General features: G+C 36.1%; 1 protein-coding gene across 1 annotated transcript in view; it reads right to left on the reverse strand.

Moving 5' to 3' along the window:
• The window catches only part of FAM117B (family with sequence similarity 117 member B), an 87,304-nt gene that overhangs the window by 26,215 nt on the left and 44,106 nt on the right, over window positions 1–16,983 (reverse strand). The window contains exons 2-4 of the mRNA XM_060016278.1: window positions 12,307–12,458; window positions 4,092–4,184; window positions 2,853–2,966 (exon numbers count right to left, since the gene is read on the reverse strand). Of these exons, the coding sequence (XP_059872261.1) occupies window positions 2,853–2,966; window positions 4,092–4,184; window positions 12,307–12,458 (359 nt within the window). The remainder of the gene's footprint in view (window positions 1–2,852; window positions 2,967–4,091; window positions 4,185–12,306; window positions 12,459–16,983) is intronic.

The raw sequence follows: 16,983 nt of genomic DNA on the forward strand, positions 1-16,983 counted from the left end.
ATCTAAGAGCTTTTAGTTTTAGCTCTTATATTTAGGCCTTTGACCATTTTGAGTTACTTTTGTACATGATGTGAGGAAGGTAGATATATTTTTTAAATCATGTTTTAAAGGCTAGAATTGGCCTTATCTTTTACTCCTATGTCTCCATCATTCCCATCTCATCAACCATCAGCTAACAAAGTTTAAAAACTCAGACTCTGAAGTCAAAATGCCTAGATTAGAATCCCAGTTCTGTCTCATATGACCTTGAACAAGATACTTGATCTCTCTGGGGCTTAATTCCTTGCCTGTAAATTGGGGATAATAACAATCTCCACCTCAAAGATGAGGATTAAATGCTAATAATATACACAAAAGTAGAGTAGACTGCTTCCCATATTGTAAGCACTTAATAGACTTCAATTATTAATTATTAGTTTCTAAATATCACTCAGGTTTGTCCACTCTCTCCAGCTCCACAATTTCTCCCTTACTTTAGTTCACCATCATTTCTTACGTGGATTATAAATCTATTCTCAAATGGTCTCCTGCCTCTAATCTTGTCCTCTTGCAAATTCATTCTCTACTCTGAACCCATAATGGTCATGACAAAATGTGTATCTGATCACCTATCAACCCTCTGAATTGTAGAAAATAGTTCTCTGGTGCCTCAAGGACAAAGTCCAAATTTCTTAACAACTGAGACATGAAGACTTTCAGATCTGGCTACTATTTACCTCTCTAGCCTAATCTCTTACTACCACCCCTACCTGAAGCCATGATTTCTTATACGTCCAGAAAATTGGCTAAATTCTACTTATCCTTCAGGGACCACTTAGACACCATTTTCTCTAGAAGTTTTTCTAGATGGCTCATGGCCAGTCCAAGGATATATCCCTTCTATAGCACTCTGAACACTCCCTGATCAACACACTCAATACACTGTGTAAAAATTAACTGTTTACTTACATCTATTTGAGATTTGGTGGGGAGAAAGCCCCAATATTTCATTTATCACTGCATCCCCTTATGAGTACTACAGTACGAGTTATATGGCAACACTTAATAAATGTTACGTGGATGGAGGAATAGCCTCAAAGCACACATATCTCAAATTGGTACTTTCTCCACGAGAGACAGAACCCACTAAACAAAGCCACACCCATGACTTACTGAATGATATTTTCATGTTCACAGTCTCAAAGTTTCAATTAAATATGAATACTACTACCATAGCTATCATGATGCACACGTGCCTGATCTCTGATTGGCTATTAACACTAAAGCAAGTCAAATAGTCAAAATGTTTGTTGTGTCAAGTGTACAAAAGTCAAGCTACATGAATTTATTTTTCAAGTTACTATATTTTCTAGTCCTCACCTTCTCCACAGAGACATTTTAGAATTAGACAAAAATGAAGTTCATGCAAACTTCAATAATCTTTATGAAGCAAATTCAACTTGCAAGGGAAAAAATGAAGAAAATTTTGGATAATTTTATTGCTTTAATTGCTAATTTTAATGCAACTTTAAAAAAAATCACTTCAGAAAGTTATAAACTGCTAAAACCCATCACTTAATTCAATAAAACTCAATCTTAACCTCTATTCTACTTGGAGTAAAAATATGGATTGGAAATAAGAATTGGACTTATCTCTTAGAAACACATCTAAATTATTTATGGATGAATTAAAGAGAAAGTGGAAGGTTGGCAAATTCACCTGTAAAACCATGTGGGTCTGTAGCCTTTGAGAGTGAGCGGAATAATTAGTATTCCAATTTTGACAATTATTAATCTATTCAAACTTTTCATTTCTTGTTTTGTCAATTTTGCATTTTCTATTTCTCCAAATATAAATGCAGTTTGTTTAGGTTTTTAAATGCATTAATGTATATTCGTATGTTATAACTAAAAATGCCTTATATATGGAAAAAAGCTATTGGAAACTACAATCAAACTATAAATTTGTGGAATCAAATTTGACCCATGGGGCTTCCCTGGTGGCACAGTGGTTGACAGTCCGCCTGCCGATGCAGGGGACACAGGTTCGTGCCCCAGTCTGGGAAGATCCCACGTGCCGCGGAGCGGCTGGGCCCGTGAGCCATGGCCGCTGAGCCTGTGCGTCCGGAGCCTGTGCTCCGCAACGGGAGAGGCCACAACAGTGAGAGGCCTGTGTACCGAAAAAAAAAAAAAAAATTGACCCATGCATCAATATTTTAAGACACAATTAATTTGAAAAAAATATGTACCTCTACCCATACCTTCTCTTGAAAACAATCCACATACACTTGACAATCATCAGAAGCTATCAACCTGTAAGTGGAGCTGGCAAACTATTTCTTGCTCTCTCCTTGCTAAGGGACCTCATCTAATTTCAATTCAGTTTAAGAGAAATGCTCTGTGAGTGAGCCATCAGGAGCAGTTCATAGAGTTCAATTAAAGAATCAAAGCAGTTAAAGATTTTCCCTACTAAAAGACTTTATGCTCCAGGTATCATTATTATCCTCTCTCTTCACATGAGGAAACTGAGACTTAGAACAGGTTACTTATCCAGGGTCTGGTTCCACAGCCAATGATTATGTCTATTATTCTGCCTCCAATATACTAAACTGATAAAGACGAAAATATAGTAAACTAAAATACGTAACTAGCTATAATTATTAGAAGTCATATCACAGATCACTAAAGGAAAATAGCATTTTGTCAACTTAATATTCTGGTTTTTTTTTAAATGAAGGCTGTGATTCAGTATTTAATCACTGTTTCAAATATAGTTTTAGACATTTTTATCCTGAACAGTTACCTATGAAATAACATATCACCAGGAAAACAACAAATCCCTTGTCTGGATTTTATGGTATCTGTGCTCCTACCTGACACTGGTTAATAGCTGCATGGTTGCCATGGAATGGAGACTGTCTTTCTTTATCTCGATGATGCCGACTGCTGTGTTTACTTCTCTGCAACTGCTGGCGTAATTTTGCAATCTGAAAAAGGGAAAAATAACAAGTATGTCAGAGTGTTTTCCACATTACATAAAACATACCCATGCTTAATAAGAACCAGTAAAATTCAGCCTTAATAAATCTCTTGAGTTTTTAAACCATCCCACAAAAATCTGATTTATTGTAAAAAATTTATATATATATATCTATATACACATATAGATATACACATACACATTTGTATATGCATAAATGTATATCTTTCTTTCAAAGAAAAAATTATGTTCCAACACTATTCTGAGCCTTTAAGCTTCCCAAGTACTAAACAAATGAAATTTTTAGCATTTAGAATAAATTATATTATACATTATAGCTTTCACAAAGAATTCAAAAATAAGGATAAGTATTCTCTCATTTTACTTACGAGTCACATTTTATTTATAATTAGATTTCTTTAACAAACACCTAACCTTCAACAGCTCCAAAAAGTAAACAGTATTATTTAAAAACCAACTCAAGCTCCCCAGGCTCTGGGAGGTTCCTGGAGATGTGCTGTCCACTGAGCATAATCAAATTATGAATAAACATAATAAACATCAGCTCTGTTAAAAAAAATCAACTCAAGCCATGAAATGCATTCAGATACAATCTGTAAATAACAAATACAATTTCTATCAATATCCTATATTATTCTTTGACTGAATTTTTCTGTTTTATTGCTACATTATGTATAAAATGCAAATGTCCTAATTATAGGCACAAAAAATGTTAATCATAGCACAGGGCCATAATCAACTTGGTTATACTGGGTTACTGAAATTCAGAAATACTACCACTGTATATAGAAATAGTAAGTGTGAATTTGTTGTATCACTGCAATCTTATACATTTGACATTTATATTAACAGCTATGGACTCTCATTAAAAATAAAGAAAAACATATAATCAAGCAACTTATGCATACATTTCCCCATTCAAATCTTTATTCAACATAATAACTGTTTTTCTGTTATTTCTCAAGTAAACAAAACCACCAACAAAAAACCAAAAAAAAAAAAATTAAAAAACAATGGAAACTGACAAATCTTTGCTGCTCACAACTTCAAGGAACTAGTCAACGAAGGGATCAAATTTCCACACCCACTTCCTTGGAACCATTTCTCTGACCTCCTTAAGTTGATCTGTGCTGCCCCACGACGCTGAACGCTTGTGGGACCCTTTCTTCTTTTCAGAGTACTCTTCAGCCCATGCACTCTCTGTCTATAATGGGAAAAAGAAGGAAGAGGTTTTAATAAAATAACTAATCATTTAACAATAATGAATGCGACATTTGCGACAACACAGACGGACCTTGAGGGTATTGTGCTAAATGAAGTCAGACAGAGAAAGACAAATACCATATGATCTCACATGTGGAATCTAAAAAAACAAACAAACAAACAAACTCATAGAAAAAGAAATCAGATTTGTGGTTACCAGAGCTGGGGGTCAGCAGAGGGGGAATAGGATGAAGGTGGTCAAAAGGTACAAACTTCCACTGAAAGATAAATAAGTACTGGGGATGTAATGTACAGCCCAATGGCTATAGTTAACACTTGCTGTATCGTACATCTGAAAGTAGCTAAGAGAGTAGATCCTAAAAGTTCTCATCACAAGAAAAAAAAAAGTTTTTTGGTAACTCTATGAGGTGATGGATGTTAACTAAGCTTATTGTGGTGATCATTTTGCAATATATGTATGTCAAGTCATTATGCTGCATACCTTAAACTTATATAGTGCTATATATCAGTTATATCTCAATAAACCTGAGAACATTTTCCCTTTCTAAAAAAAAAGGTATACCATATTTTTCTATTACAAAATACATTCCTATTACAGAAAAATTAGGTATTAGAAAATATTTTAAATAACACAAATTACCCATAATTTTTAGTATCAGTTACTTAATTGCAATATTTTAGCCTATTTCTTTCAATTCTCTAATAAAAATTATTATTATTATTTTTTATTTTTTTATTTTATTTTATTTTATTTTTATTTTTATTTTTTGCCGTACGCAGGCCTCTCACTGCTGTGGCCTCTCCCGTTGTGGCGCACAGGCTCCGGACGCGCAGGCTCAGCGGCCATGGCTCACGGGCCCAGCCGCTCCGCGGCATGTGGGATCGTCCCGGACCGGGGCACAAACCCGTGTCCCCTGCATCGGCAGGCAGACTCTCAACCACTGCGCCACCAGGGAAGCCCAAAAAATTAGTTATTATTATATAATTATAAGCATAGCATTTTTTGAACAAATGCATACTAATAAGAGCTAACATTCCTGTGATCTTACTATGTGCTAGGCACTGTGCTTTATGAAAGTACAGTGAAAGGTCTTCACTGTATTATCTGATTTAACACATACAAAAAGTTCTACAAGTTCTGCAGATAAGGAAGTTGTGACAATGAGAGGTTAGATAAGTTGCCTAAGGTCTCACAGCTGGGAAGTGGCAAAGCCAAAGATATAAACCTAAGACTCCAGAGTTTCTAATCTTAACCTCTAAATTTCGTCTTTTCTTGCTTTAAATATCTGCAGAGTACAGCCTCAAAAATGTTAAATTCTTAGTGGTTACACAAAATCCAGCACTTAAAAACACTGTATCAGAAAAAAAAATATTATTCTTGGCATATGAAAATATGCTCAACCTCACCCCATAATAAGAGAAATGTAAGTTAAAACTTCACTGAGACTGGGCAATTTGATCACATACACCCTCCTCCATTGTTGGTGGAATGTAAAATTAGTACAGCCTTTATGGAAGGTGATTTCGTAACTGCTGTCAAAGTTACAAATGCACATACTGTTTGACACAACCACCCATATTTTGGTAATTTATACTGCAGATGTACAAATTTACACCTTTATGTACAAAATGACACATATTATTCCCTATAGCACTGTTTTTATACAAGATTAGAAAAATGTAAATAGAGGATTGGCCAAATAAATTATGGCTTATCTTTACAACAGAATAATACACAGCTATAAAAATGGATAAGGAACTCTACACTGTACTAATACAAAATAATCTCCATGAGATACTGTTAAATGAAAAACTAAAGGCTCGGACTTCCCTGGTGGCACAGTGGTTAAGAATCCGCCTGCCAATGCAGGGGACATGGGTTCCAGCCCTGGTCTGGGAAGATCCCTCATGCTGCGGAGCAACTAAGCCCGTGTGCCACAACTACTGAGCCTGTGCTCTAGAGACCACGAGCCACAACTACTGAGTCCGCGTGCCACAACTACTGAAGTCCACACACCTAGAGCCCGTGCTCTGCAACAAGAGACGCCACCGCAATGAGAAGACTGTGCACCCCAACCAAGAGTAGCCCCTGCTAGCCGCAACTAGAGAAAGCCCGTGCACAGCAATGAAGACCCAATGCAGCTAAAAATAAATATAATTAATTAATTAATTAATTAATTAAAAGGAACTAAGAGAAAGCAAGTACAATGCATGAATCTCAGATTGGATCCTGGTGAAAGGAAGGAAGGAAGGAAGGGATCTTGGGTAAACTTTAACATGAACTGGATTTGGGTGTTACATGATATTATGTAATTATTAATTTTCCTAGGTAAGCTAATGCTACTGTGATTATATAGGAAATACCCTTATTCTTAGAAGATATATGCTGAAAGATTTAGGGATAAAGTGTCATGACATCTGCAACACACTTTCAGAAAGCAGAGAAACACACACATAAAAATACAAAGATTGGTAAATCAAATATGGCTATGTTTAAAACTGTTGAATCTAATGACAGCTGTCATACCCTTCCAATTTTTTGGTATGTTGAACATTTAATTAGTAAAAAGTTAAAACGGGGGAAAAACCCCAGAATCTTAAGTCATATCAACTGACGTTTTATAAAATCCACTTAGGACAATTCCATACAGAAATAATTCTATCAAAAAGTATTAGACCTTTAATCCATTTTGAGTTTATTTTTGTGTATGGAGTTAGAGAACATTACAATTTCATTATTTTACATGTAGCTGTCCAGTTTTCCCAGCACCACTTATTGAAGAGACTGTCTTCCCTCCATTGTATATTCTTGCCTCCTTTGTCATAGATTAGTTGACCATAGCTGCGTGGGTTTATCTCTGGACTTTCTATCCTGTTCCATTGATCTATATTTCTGTTTTTGTGCCAGTATCATACTGTCTTGATGACTATAGCTTTGTAATATAGTCTGCAGTCAGGGAGCCTGATTCTTCCAGCTCCATTTTTCTTTCTCAATATTGCTTTGGCTATTTGGCATCTTTTGTGCTTCTATACAAATTGCAAAATTTTTTGTTCTAATTCTGTGAAAAAAATGCTATTGGTAATTTGATATGGAATGCATTAAATCTGTAGATTACTTTGGGTAGTACAGTCATTTTGACAATATTGATTCTTCCAATCCAAGAACATGGTACGTCTCTCAACCTGCTTGTGTCATCTTTGATTTCTTTCATCAGTATCTTATAGTTTTCTGAGTACAGGTCTTTTGCCTCCTTAGGTAGGTTTATTCCTAGGTATTTTATTCTTTTTGATGTGATGGTAAGTGGGATTGTTTCCTTAATTTCTCTTTCTGATCTTTCATTGTTAGTATATAGGAATGCAAGAGATTTCTGTGTATTAATTTTGTATCCTGCAACTTTATCAAATTCATAGATGTAAGACCAGATACTATAAAACTCTTAGAGGAAAACAAAGGCAGAACACTCTCTGACATAAATTGCAGCAAGATCTTTTTTGATCCACCTCCTAATGTGAAAATAAAAACAAAAACGGGACCTAATGAAACTTCAAAGCTTTTGCACAGCAAAGGAAACCATAAACAAAACAAAAAGACAAAGCACAGAATGGGAGAAAATATTTGCAAATGAAGTGACTGACAAGGGATTAATCTCCAAAACATACAAACAGCAGCTCAATATCCGAAAAAAAAAAAGGAAACCCCATCTAAAAATGGGCAGAAGACCTAAATAGACATTTCTCCAAAGAAGATATACAGATGGCCAAGAGGCACATGAAAAGATGCTCAATGTCACTAATTGTCAGAGAAATGCAAACCAAAACTATAATAAGGTATCACTTCACACCAGTCAGAATGGCCATCATCAAGAAATCTCCAAACACTAAATGCTGGAGAGGGTGTGGAGAAAAGGGAACCCTCCTACATTGCTGGTGGGAATGTAAATTGGTACAGCCACTATGGAGAACATAATGGAGGTTCCTTAAAAAACTAAAAATAGAGCTACCATATGATCCAGCAAAACCAATCCTGGGCATATATCTGGAGAAAACCATAATTCAAAAAGATACATGTACCCCAGTGTTCATTGCAGCATACAAGCACTATTTACAATAGCCAGGATATGGAAGCAACCTAAATGTCCATCAATGGAGGAATGGACAAAGAAGACGTGATACATATATGCAATGGAATATTACTCAGCCATAAAAAAAGAATGAAATAATGCCATGTGCACTGACACAGATGGACCTAGAGATTGTCATACTGAGCAAAGTAAGTCAGACAGAGAAAGACAAATATCATATGATATCGCTTATGTGTGGAATCTAAAAAAATGGTGCAAACGAACCTACTTACAAAACAGAGTCACCGATATAGAAAACAAACTTATGGTTACCAAGGGGCATGGGGGGGAGGGAAAAATTGGGAGATTGGGATTGACATATGCACACTACTATATACAAAACATAACTAATAAGAACCTACTATATAGCACAGGGAACTCTACTCAGTACTCTGTAATGACCTATATGGGAAGAGAATCTAAAAAAGAGTGGATATATGTATATGTATAACTGAGTCACATTGCTGTACAGCAGAAACACAACATTAAAAATCAACTATACTCCAATAAAAATTAATTAAAAAAATAAAAATGGTTAAAGAAAAAAGTATTAGACCAACAAATAAATGCAGGAAGTATGACAATAGAGTTAGAAAATCATCATTTGGAACTACTACAGTAATTGTTGATTCAAGCAAGAATCATCAACGAATGCCAAAACCAATGCATGAAAGCTTGTTGGGGAACAGGATATTTACAGTCTCAAATATTTCCCCACAGACTATGTACATACAGTTACAAAGATAATCTGGTGGGTCAGACTTAACATTACTGACATCGGGCACCTCTTGATGCACATGCACAGAGAGGAACACACAACACATATAATACTCCTGCCAAAAATGTTATTACTGAATCTAACAGTTTAAAAAACAGATAAACACAGGCTAAGAAGATTCAACAAAAATACTAGCTTGCATTCTTAAAAATATCAATGTCATGAAAGACAAAGAAAAGCTGAGAAACTGTTCCAGATTAAAGGATTCTAAAGAAACATGATATCTAAATGCCACCTGTGCTCCTTCACTGGGTCCTAGCTTACGGGAGAAACTGCTACAGATAACATCATTGGGGAAACTGAAAAAAAATGTGTCTATGTCTCACATATTAAATAGTAGCATTGTATCAATGTTAAATCTCCTGAATTTGATAATTACTTTGGTAATAGTTTTTAAGTCTTTGTTCATATACATCCTGAAGTATTTGAGAAGAGTCAGAATTTCTGTAAATTATTAACAATTAGCAAATAATAACAACAGTAATAATAACAATTATATATACACAAAGAAAACAAAATATGCAAAAATGTTTATTGGTAAACATAGGTGAGGAGTATAGGGTGTTCAATCTACTACTCTTGGGACTCTTCTATAAACTTGGGACTTTTTCCCCAAATAAAAATTTTAAAAAATTAGAGAAATTACTAAAGATATTAATTTTAAGTATAAAAATTCAAGGAAAAGCAAAGGAATATAAAAGTCTCCTATAGATTTAAGAACAAATTAAAGATGAGGACAAGAATATTAGTTGGTAAGGTAAAAATAAGCATAAAGAGCAAAAGACAGCTTTGTTAATTTCAGTGATAAGATGTTCAGGCAGGAAAAAATACTCAGCAAAATCATTAATTTTACTTAAACTGCTACTTCAAAAGATAATTGCTTTCTTTGTTCAACTAAGAAGCTGTGCCTTTATTATAAGACACTCAGGTATTAATAAAAAGTAAAATTGAGTTTTAATTAAGCATGTTTCAATTTTGTTCAATTTTACATTGTATACTGGAAAGCTATTATGCATCTTCTAATGTATCAGGCACTAGACTAGGTACTGAAGTTAGAGAGTTCTTATTCTGAAAGAGTTTTTTCTAGGACAGAAGGAATAAATAGCCAATTATAATATGTGATGACTGAGGTTCCCTAAGAAAGGCACCTAATCCAGACCTGGAAGGACAGGGAAAGTAGGTAGGCAAGGTTCTATAGGATCGGGGGAGGCTGCTATAAGCATCAGAGTGTAAGCTGTCCAGGCAAATGGTGGGAAAGCATTCCAAACAAAAGAAAAAAACAGGAACACCAGTCAAGTGGTAGCCAGAGCTAGGTCACAGCAACTTGTCCACAGCTGTGGTCACAGCCACAGCTGGGTCATAGTAACTCGAAAGACTTACTGAACTGCTTCTACAGATCAAGGGGCTCCCAACGGCTTATAAGAATGTATATTCTTACCGGTAAGACAAAATATCTCAACACACTGAACCTGAAACTACAGAGCAAAGAAAGAGGGTTGCAGAAATGTTCAAGGAAATGCACCCATACTAATTTAAACACGACCTGTGGATTAAGCAGAAAGCAAGTAGAGACTGTATTCATTTCCTTTTTTAAAAAAATTTTATATTGGAGCATAGCTAATTAACAATGTTGTGTTAGTTTTTAATTTTATATTGGAGCGTAGCTGATTAACAATATTGTGTACAGCAAAGTGATTCAGTTATACATATACATGTATCTAGTCTTTTTCAAATTCTACTGTATAGCACAGGGAATGCTGCTCAATATTCTGTAATAACCAAAGTGGGAAAAGAATTTGTATTCATTTTCTATACAACGTGTCCTAATCTCAGCAAAGTTACAGATTTTGAATAAATGCAGAGTTCTACAGAACTCTTCGGTTTAAAAAGTCACAATTTCAGAAAAGATTCATTACTTTTAATGAGTACGGACTCTGCATTTTCATTTCCGTAGTTGCAACTGGAGTATAACCCTCAAGGTAATTTCGAATCCCAAGCATCTACCCTAACAATGGGGCTCAGTTTCAAGAGTATCAGAACAGAAAACAAACTAAGTCCACCAGGAACATCTGGAATTCTAGAAACCAGTATGTAAATCCAAAAAACACTGCAAAGTGTATTTACTTGGTCTTGTAAAAGGATATTCTCTCACAAAGTGCTGAGATCAAGCAACCATCAGTGATGTAAATTTGAAGGCTAAATCAAGATGTACCTTAGCTGATTTTCAACAATCAGTATAAAGAGTCTTTTAACTCTTTAAATGATTTTCTTTCTTCACTAGCCATAAAACTTTAACTGTTCTGCTCATTCAGTCCTTTGCAAATATTCCTTGAGTGCTTATTCCATCAGGTACAGTACTAAGTCCTGAGGATGAAAATACAGAAATGAACAAGCCAGACACAGTTTCTGCCTTCATGGGAGCACCATCTAATGAATATGAGAAACATTGAATAAATGACTAGACAAATATTTAATATTTAACTGAGACGCATCATCAACTGGCTCTATGATTTTGGACTTCAGTTTCCTCATCTGTAAGACTAGGAGGTACATCAAATGATCTCTTAAGACTTTTTTAATTAAAACTTTTTATAAATTTAAAAGTACAAAACTTTGCTTCCAGAGTCCCTTTGTCGGATATTTACATTTACAGACTCTACCAGCAATAGCATATAATCCCCATCTTGCAACACACGAAGATTTTTGAGCACAAAAATATAAGGTTGGATGGAAACTAAAGTAATCTTTACTGTAACAGATTTTTAAGTCCAAATTCCGTATATTAAATATCTTGTGATGTTCTGAACTGACTATAAAGAGTAAGTGGGAGGGGAATTCCCTGCCAGTCCAGTGGTTAGGACTCTGCACTTTCACTCTCGGGGCCCAGGTTTGATCCCCAGCTGGGGAACTAAGCCACAGGCAAAAAAAAAAAAAGTAAGTGGGAGAAAAGTATGTGCATATATTATCTGTATGTATCGGAATTACTTTGGGTACTGTTTAAAATGCACATTCCCAAGCCTCAACCAAAACCTACTAGAGAATATGTGAAGGTCAAGCCTGGGGATCTGGACTCTTGATAAGCTTCCCAGATAATGCTAACACACACTAATATTTGACAAATTTGAGCACAGAGTAGAACAAATAATATTATGAAAATGGTTTCAGAGTGAAACACTTCAAGATAAGAACTGTAATAACCCTACCTGTGTGGCCTTGTCCCGCATGCAGGGAGCAGCTTGCCCATGACCATCACGAGGCCAGTGCCCTGCAAGGTACGGCGCAGCAAGTGTATCCAGGGAAGAGGTACGGCGGATGATGCTAGAGGGGCTGGAGGAAGGCGGTCTTGCTTTGTCACCTAGAATTAAGACAAATACATTTATTTTAAAAATAGATTAGGGGCTTCCCTGGTGGTGCAGTGGTTGAGAGTCCGCCTGCCAATGCAGGGGACACGGGTTCGTGCCCTGGTCCGGGAAGATCTCACATGCCGCGGAGCGGCTGGGCCCGTGAGCCATGGCCGCTGAGCCTGCGCGTCCGGAGACTGTGCTCCGCAACAGGAGAGGCCACAACAGTGAGAGGCCCGCATACGCAAAAAAAAAAAAAAAGAGAGAGAGAGAGATAAAAATAGATTAGGAAGGAAACAAAGTAGAAACTAAGTAGAGGTTCTCTAACTTAAATACAAAAAGTGAGTAATAAAAAGAATAAGCTCTTGATTCACACAAACTTTGATGAATCTCCAGAGAATTACACTGAGTAAAAATAGTCAATCTCAAATGGTTACCTGCTGTATGACTTCATTTGTACAACATTTTTGAAATGAGGAACTTTTAGAAATGGAAGAAAGATCAGTGGTTGCCAGGGGTCCACTAATAGATAGGGGAGGGAAGGTGAAGTGGCAGGAGAGAAGTAGGTGTTATAAAAGGGCAACATGCAGGACCCTGGTGATAGGGAACTATTCAATATCTTGACTGTGGTGGTGAATATACAAACATACAAAGGAGATTAAGCAGTATAGAATTCAACACACACACACAGAAATAAGTACAACTGAAGAAATCTGAATAAGAGCAGTGGACTGTACAATGTCAAAATACTGTAGAGTTCTACAAAATGTTATCAGTGGAGAAAAAAGGGCAAAGTGTACAAAAGATCTCCACATTATTTCTTACAACTACAATCATCTCTACAAAAAAAAAAAGAAAATAATACAAATGTGTATCTATCCATCTAAAAAATGTTCATCTTGGTTTTAAGATTAAGTAGGTATAATATGTAAAATACTCATTTATCATTATACCACCTATACTCAAAAGGATATAAGGCAGCTAAGATAAAGTTACAGGTGAAATTCCATTTTAATTAGCTCTGTAAGGCACATATCTTAATTTTTGTTATAATAAATAGACTGTAAGAAACCATACTAACCAGCCTATAGGAGCTATACTTAAAGCCACATATGCAAATATATTTTCCATTTCAAGCTACAGGATATGTATTTAGATATAAGCCAAAAATAAAAACTAAAAACAAAACAAACAAAAAAGAACTAGAGGTAATGGGAAGTTAGAGGTGATGTATAAAAAAGAGTCTCATATCTCCATTTTTTTTTTTTTTGGAAGGGAGAAGGCAATAGGCTTAGGTAATTTATGCTTTAAAAATTAAAAAATTAAGGGACTTCCCTGGTGGTCCAGTGGTTAAGACTCCATGCTTCCACTGCAGGGGGCATGGGTTCAATCCCTGGTTGGGGAACTAAGATCCCACATGCCGTGCGGCACAGCCAAAATAATAATAATAAATTAAAATAAAAAATTAAGGGGTTTAAAAATATCAAATATATGCATGAGTAGGATTATATTATAATACTATCACTCTAGCTTTATATGGTAACAAATACCTTGTTCTTCTTAAGGCCATATATGAAAACACTTTATGACACCTCTCTTCTACTTATTTCTTAATAAGGGTCTTATATATTTACAAGTATAAAAGTTCAGTTGCTGGTTATGTGACCCAAATAACAAAAGATTCAATTCCACCACGATAATACTTTTAGCAGCTGTGTCGCTGATAATCATAAAAGTTGTTTCACAAGATGTTCCTCAGATACATAATTTGCTTTCAAAATGGCACAACTATTTCACTACAACAACGCCTAATTGTTTCAAATGTTAACCATCTCTGCATACAGTCTTCCTCTTATAGTTAAACACAAAATAATTACAGTACATACCCATAAGTTCAAGGAAGCATGTACCCACATTATTAACTGTGACAAGTGAAAAGCAATAAATATACATGTTCACTATTTTTCCTCTAACTAAAAAATTAATCTCTACTGGGACAGTCACAAGAAGATTGTTCTTGGGCACACACAAAAAAAAGCCACACACACTATGTAAACTGGTGTACATTCATTAAAATCAAATTGTTAAAAGCTGTCTGACACTTTTCTTCCCTGACTATAACATTGCTTCAGCCACCCACCAGTGCACTGATAAGATAGATCTTACTAACAGGTCTGATTCCATTTTCAAGATTTTAAATTATCCAAGTGCCGACTTTTCAACCAGGCCTCCTAAGACCATTAGATTTTCTATAACAAAATGGAGAACAGAAAAGTTATACATGGTCACATGTAAAAATACTAAACATTTTCTCTTTTGAACTCCCTTCATTTAGACATTTTTAAGGGTCTGTGAGCCAGCAGTAAGCCCTAGAAATTAAAAACACTAAGTTACAGCCTGCCATAAAGAACACAGAGTGTACATCTAGCTTGTCATCATTCCACTTCAATCCAAGTTCCCAAAATTGACAAGATTTGGTGCCTAATTATGAGGGAGTTTAAGGGAAGGGAGGGAGCCTCAAAGAGTCAAAGATGACTCAAAGAATCCCAACCTACATGAACAAAGGCTGTATTTACAAGGAAGTCCAGAGGAAGAAACTCTTTGACAGCTAACAAGATCCTTCATGATCTGACTTCTCCAGGCTTCCTTTCTTGCCTACACTGCCTCAAATCCCGATCACGCTGAACGACTTGCAGTTCCCAACATGTACCAGACCCTGCATGCCTACAGGCTTTTGCCTCTGCCTACATAATCCTCATATCCCTTTCCTGGGTTTGGCTAATTCGTGTTTAATCTTTCAAACTGCAGTCTGGATGTCTGAACTGAAATTGAAAATTCAGTACAAATGTTTCCTCTGGAAAATCTTACTTGAACAGCCACTCAAACCCCCAAGAAACACATCAACACCTGGGTCAAAAGCCCTCCTGTCTGCTGCCATAGCACGGTTCACTGAAATGGTCTCTTGACTGTCCCAGTGCTCTAGGAGACAGTGAGATTTTGAAGGGCAGGAATTTTACTTCCACCCCCAATTGAATGATTAAAATAATACCTGACATATATGAAGAGAATGACTTCTAATGTTTCTATCAGCAAGGGCAGGTGCATGCAATAAATTCAGATACTCTTTTGTTAACCCAAAGTAAATCAACAAAAACTAATACTGCATGGTATCACTTATATGTAGAATCTTTTTTCAAAAATCAAACTCATAGAAACAGAGAGTAGGAAAAGTGATTGCCAGGGGTATGGGAAAAACAGGGAAAGGCTGATGAAAGGGTATAAAGTTTCAGCTATAAGATGAATAAATAAGGTCTGAGGTGTAAATGTATAACATGGTGACTACAGTTGATAACACTATATTGTGTAAGGGAAATCTGCTAAGAGAGCAGAACTTAAATGTTCTCTCACACAAACAAAAAAAGATAGATATGTGCGGTGATGGATGTGTTAATGAACTAGATGGGAGAAATCTTTTCACAGTGCTTACATATATTAAATCCTTATGAGGTATGCTTTATATATCTTACAATTTTATTTATCAATTATACCTAAACAAAGCTGAGAAAAAGTAAATCAAAACAACAGAAGTTGGGCTTCCCTGGTGGAGCAGTGGTTGAGAGTCCACCTGCCGATGCAGGGGACGCGGGTTTGTGCCCCGGTCCGGGAAGATCCCACATGCCGCGGAGCGGCTGGGCCCGTGAGCCATGGCCGCTGAGCCTGCGCGTCCGGAGCCTGTGCTCCGCAACGGGAGAGGCCACAACAGTGAGAGGCCCGCGTACCGCAAAAACAAACAAACAAACAAAAAAGCAGAAGTTTAAACTTGACTTTGTTCTTTAAAAATCAAGTCTTAAAAGAAGTTAGCTACAGCTGGGTGTGGCATTAAAAATTTCAGTCAATGCCCTGGGCTCTGGAGTTCAGAACTCCCCAACCATCTGCACCAGTTCAGCTAGTTCCTGGGTAACTTCAATGGCAGTAGTAGAGCATCCCAAACCACGGCCCTTAGGTATTACATTACAAAGGTTCTACAGACCTTGTTAGATTTAGGTATTTGCAGAAATTGATCAGGTACTGGCTTAAAAGCTATATTTCTTGCTATCCACAAAGTCATTTAACAAGCAGAAGGGATAAATTAGACATATGCATTTGTTCGGAAAGGGGAAAAAAATCTTTCCTTCTTCATGTATAAAAATGATAAATACTTAGTATAAAGAAAACTAACAGTATTTAAAAAAAACACACAAAAAATCCCAATAGGCCACCACTCAAGAGATAACCATTTTAATGAGTATTTATTTTCCAGAAATCTGTCTACACTTACACAGACGTACAATTTTATATAAATGAGGTCCCATTAGGCATGCTATTACTTATTGTTCAGAAAGAAAAAGGGCATGTCGAGGACCTATTGCCACTGTGATAAATATGAATCTACAATACATCACCATTTTTAAAAATTAATTAATTAATTAATTAATTTTGGCTGTGTTGGGTCTTCGTTGCTGCGCACCGGCTTTCTCTAGTTGCGGCAAGTGGGATCTA

The sequence above is a fragment of the Delphinus delphis genome, chromosome 7 (assembly GCF_949987515.2).
Source record: "Delphinus delphis chromosome 7, mDelDel1.2, whole genome shotgun sequence".
Lineage (NCBI taxonomy): Eukaryota > Metazoa > Chordata > Mammalia > Artiodactyla > Delphinidae > Delphinus > Delphinus delphis.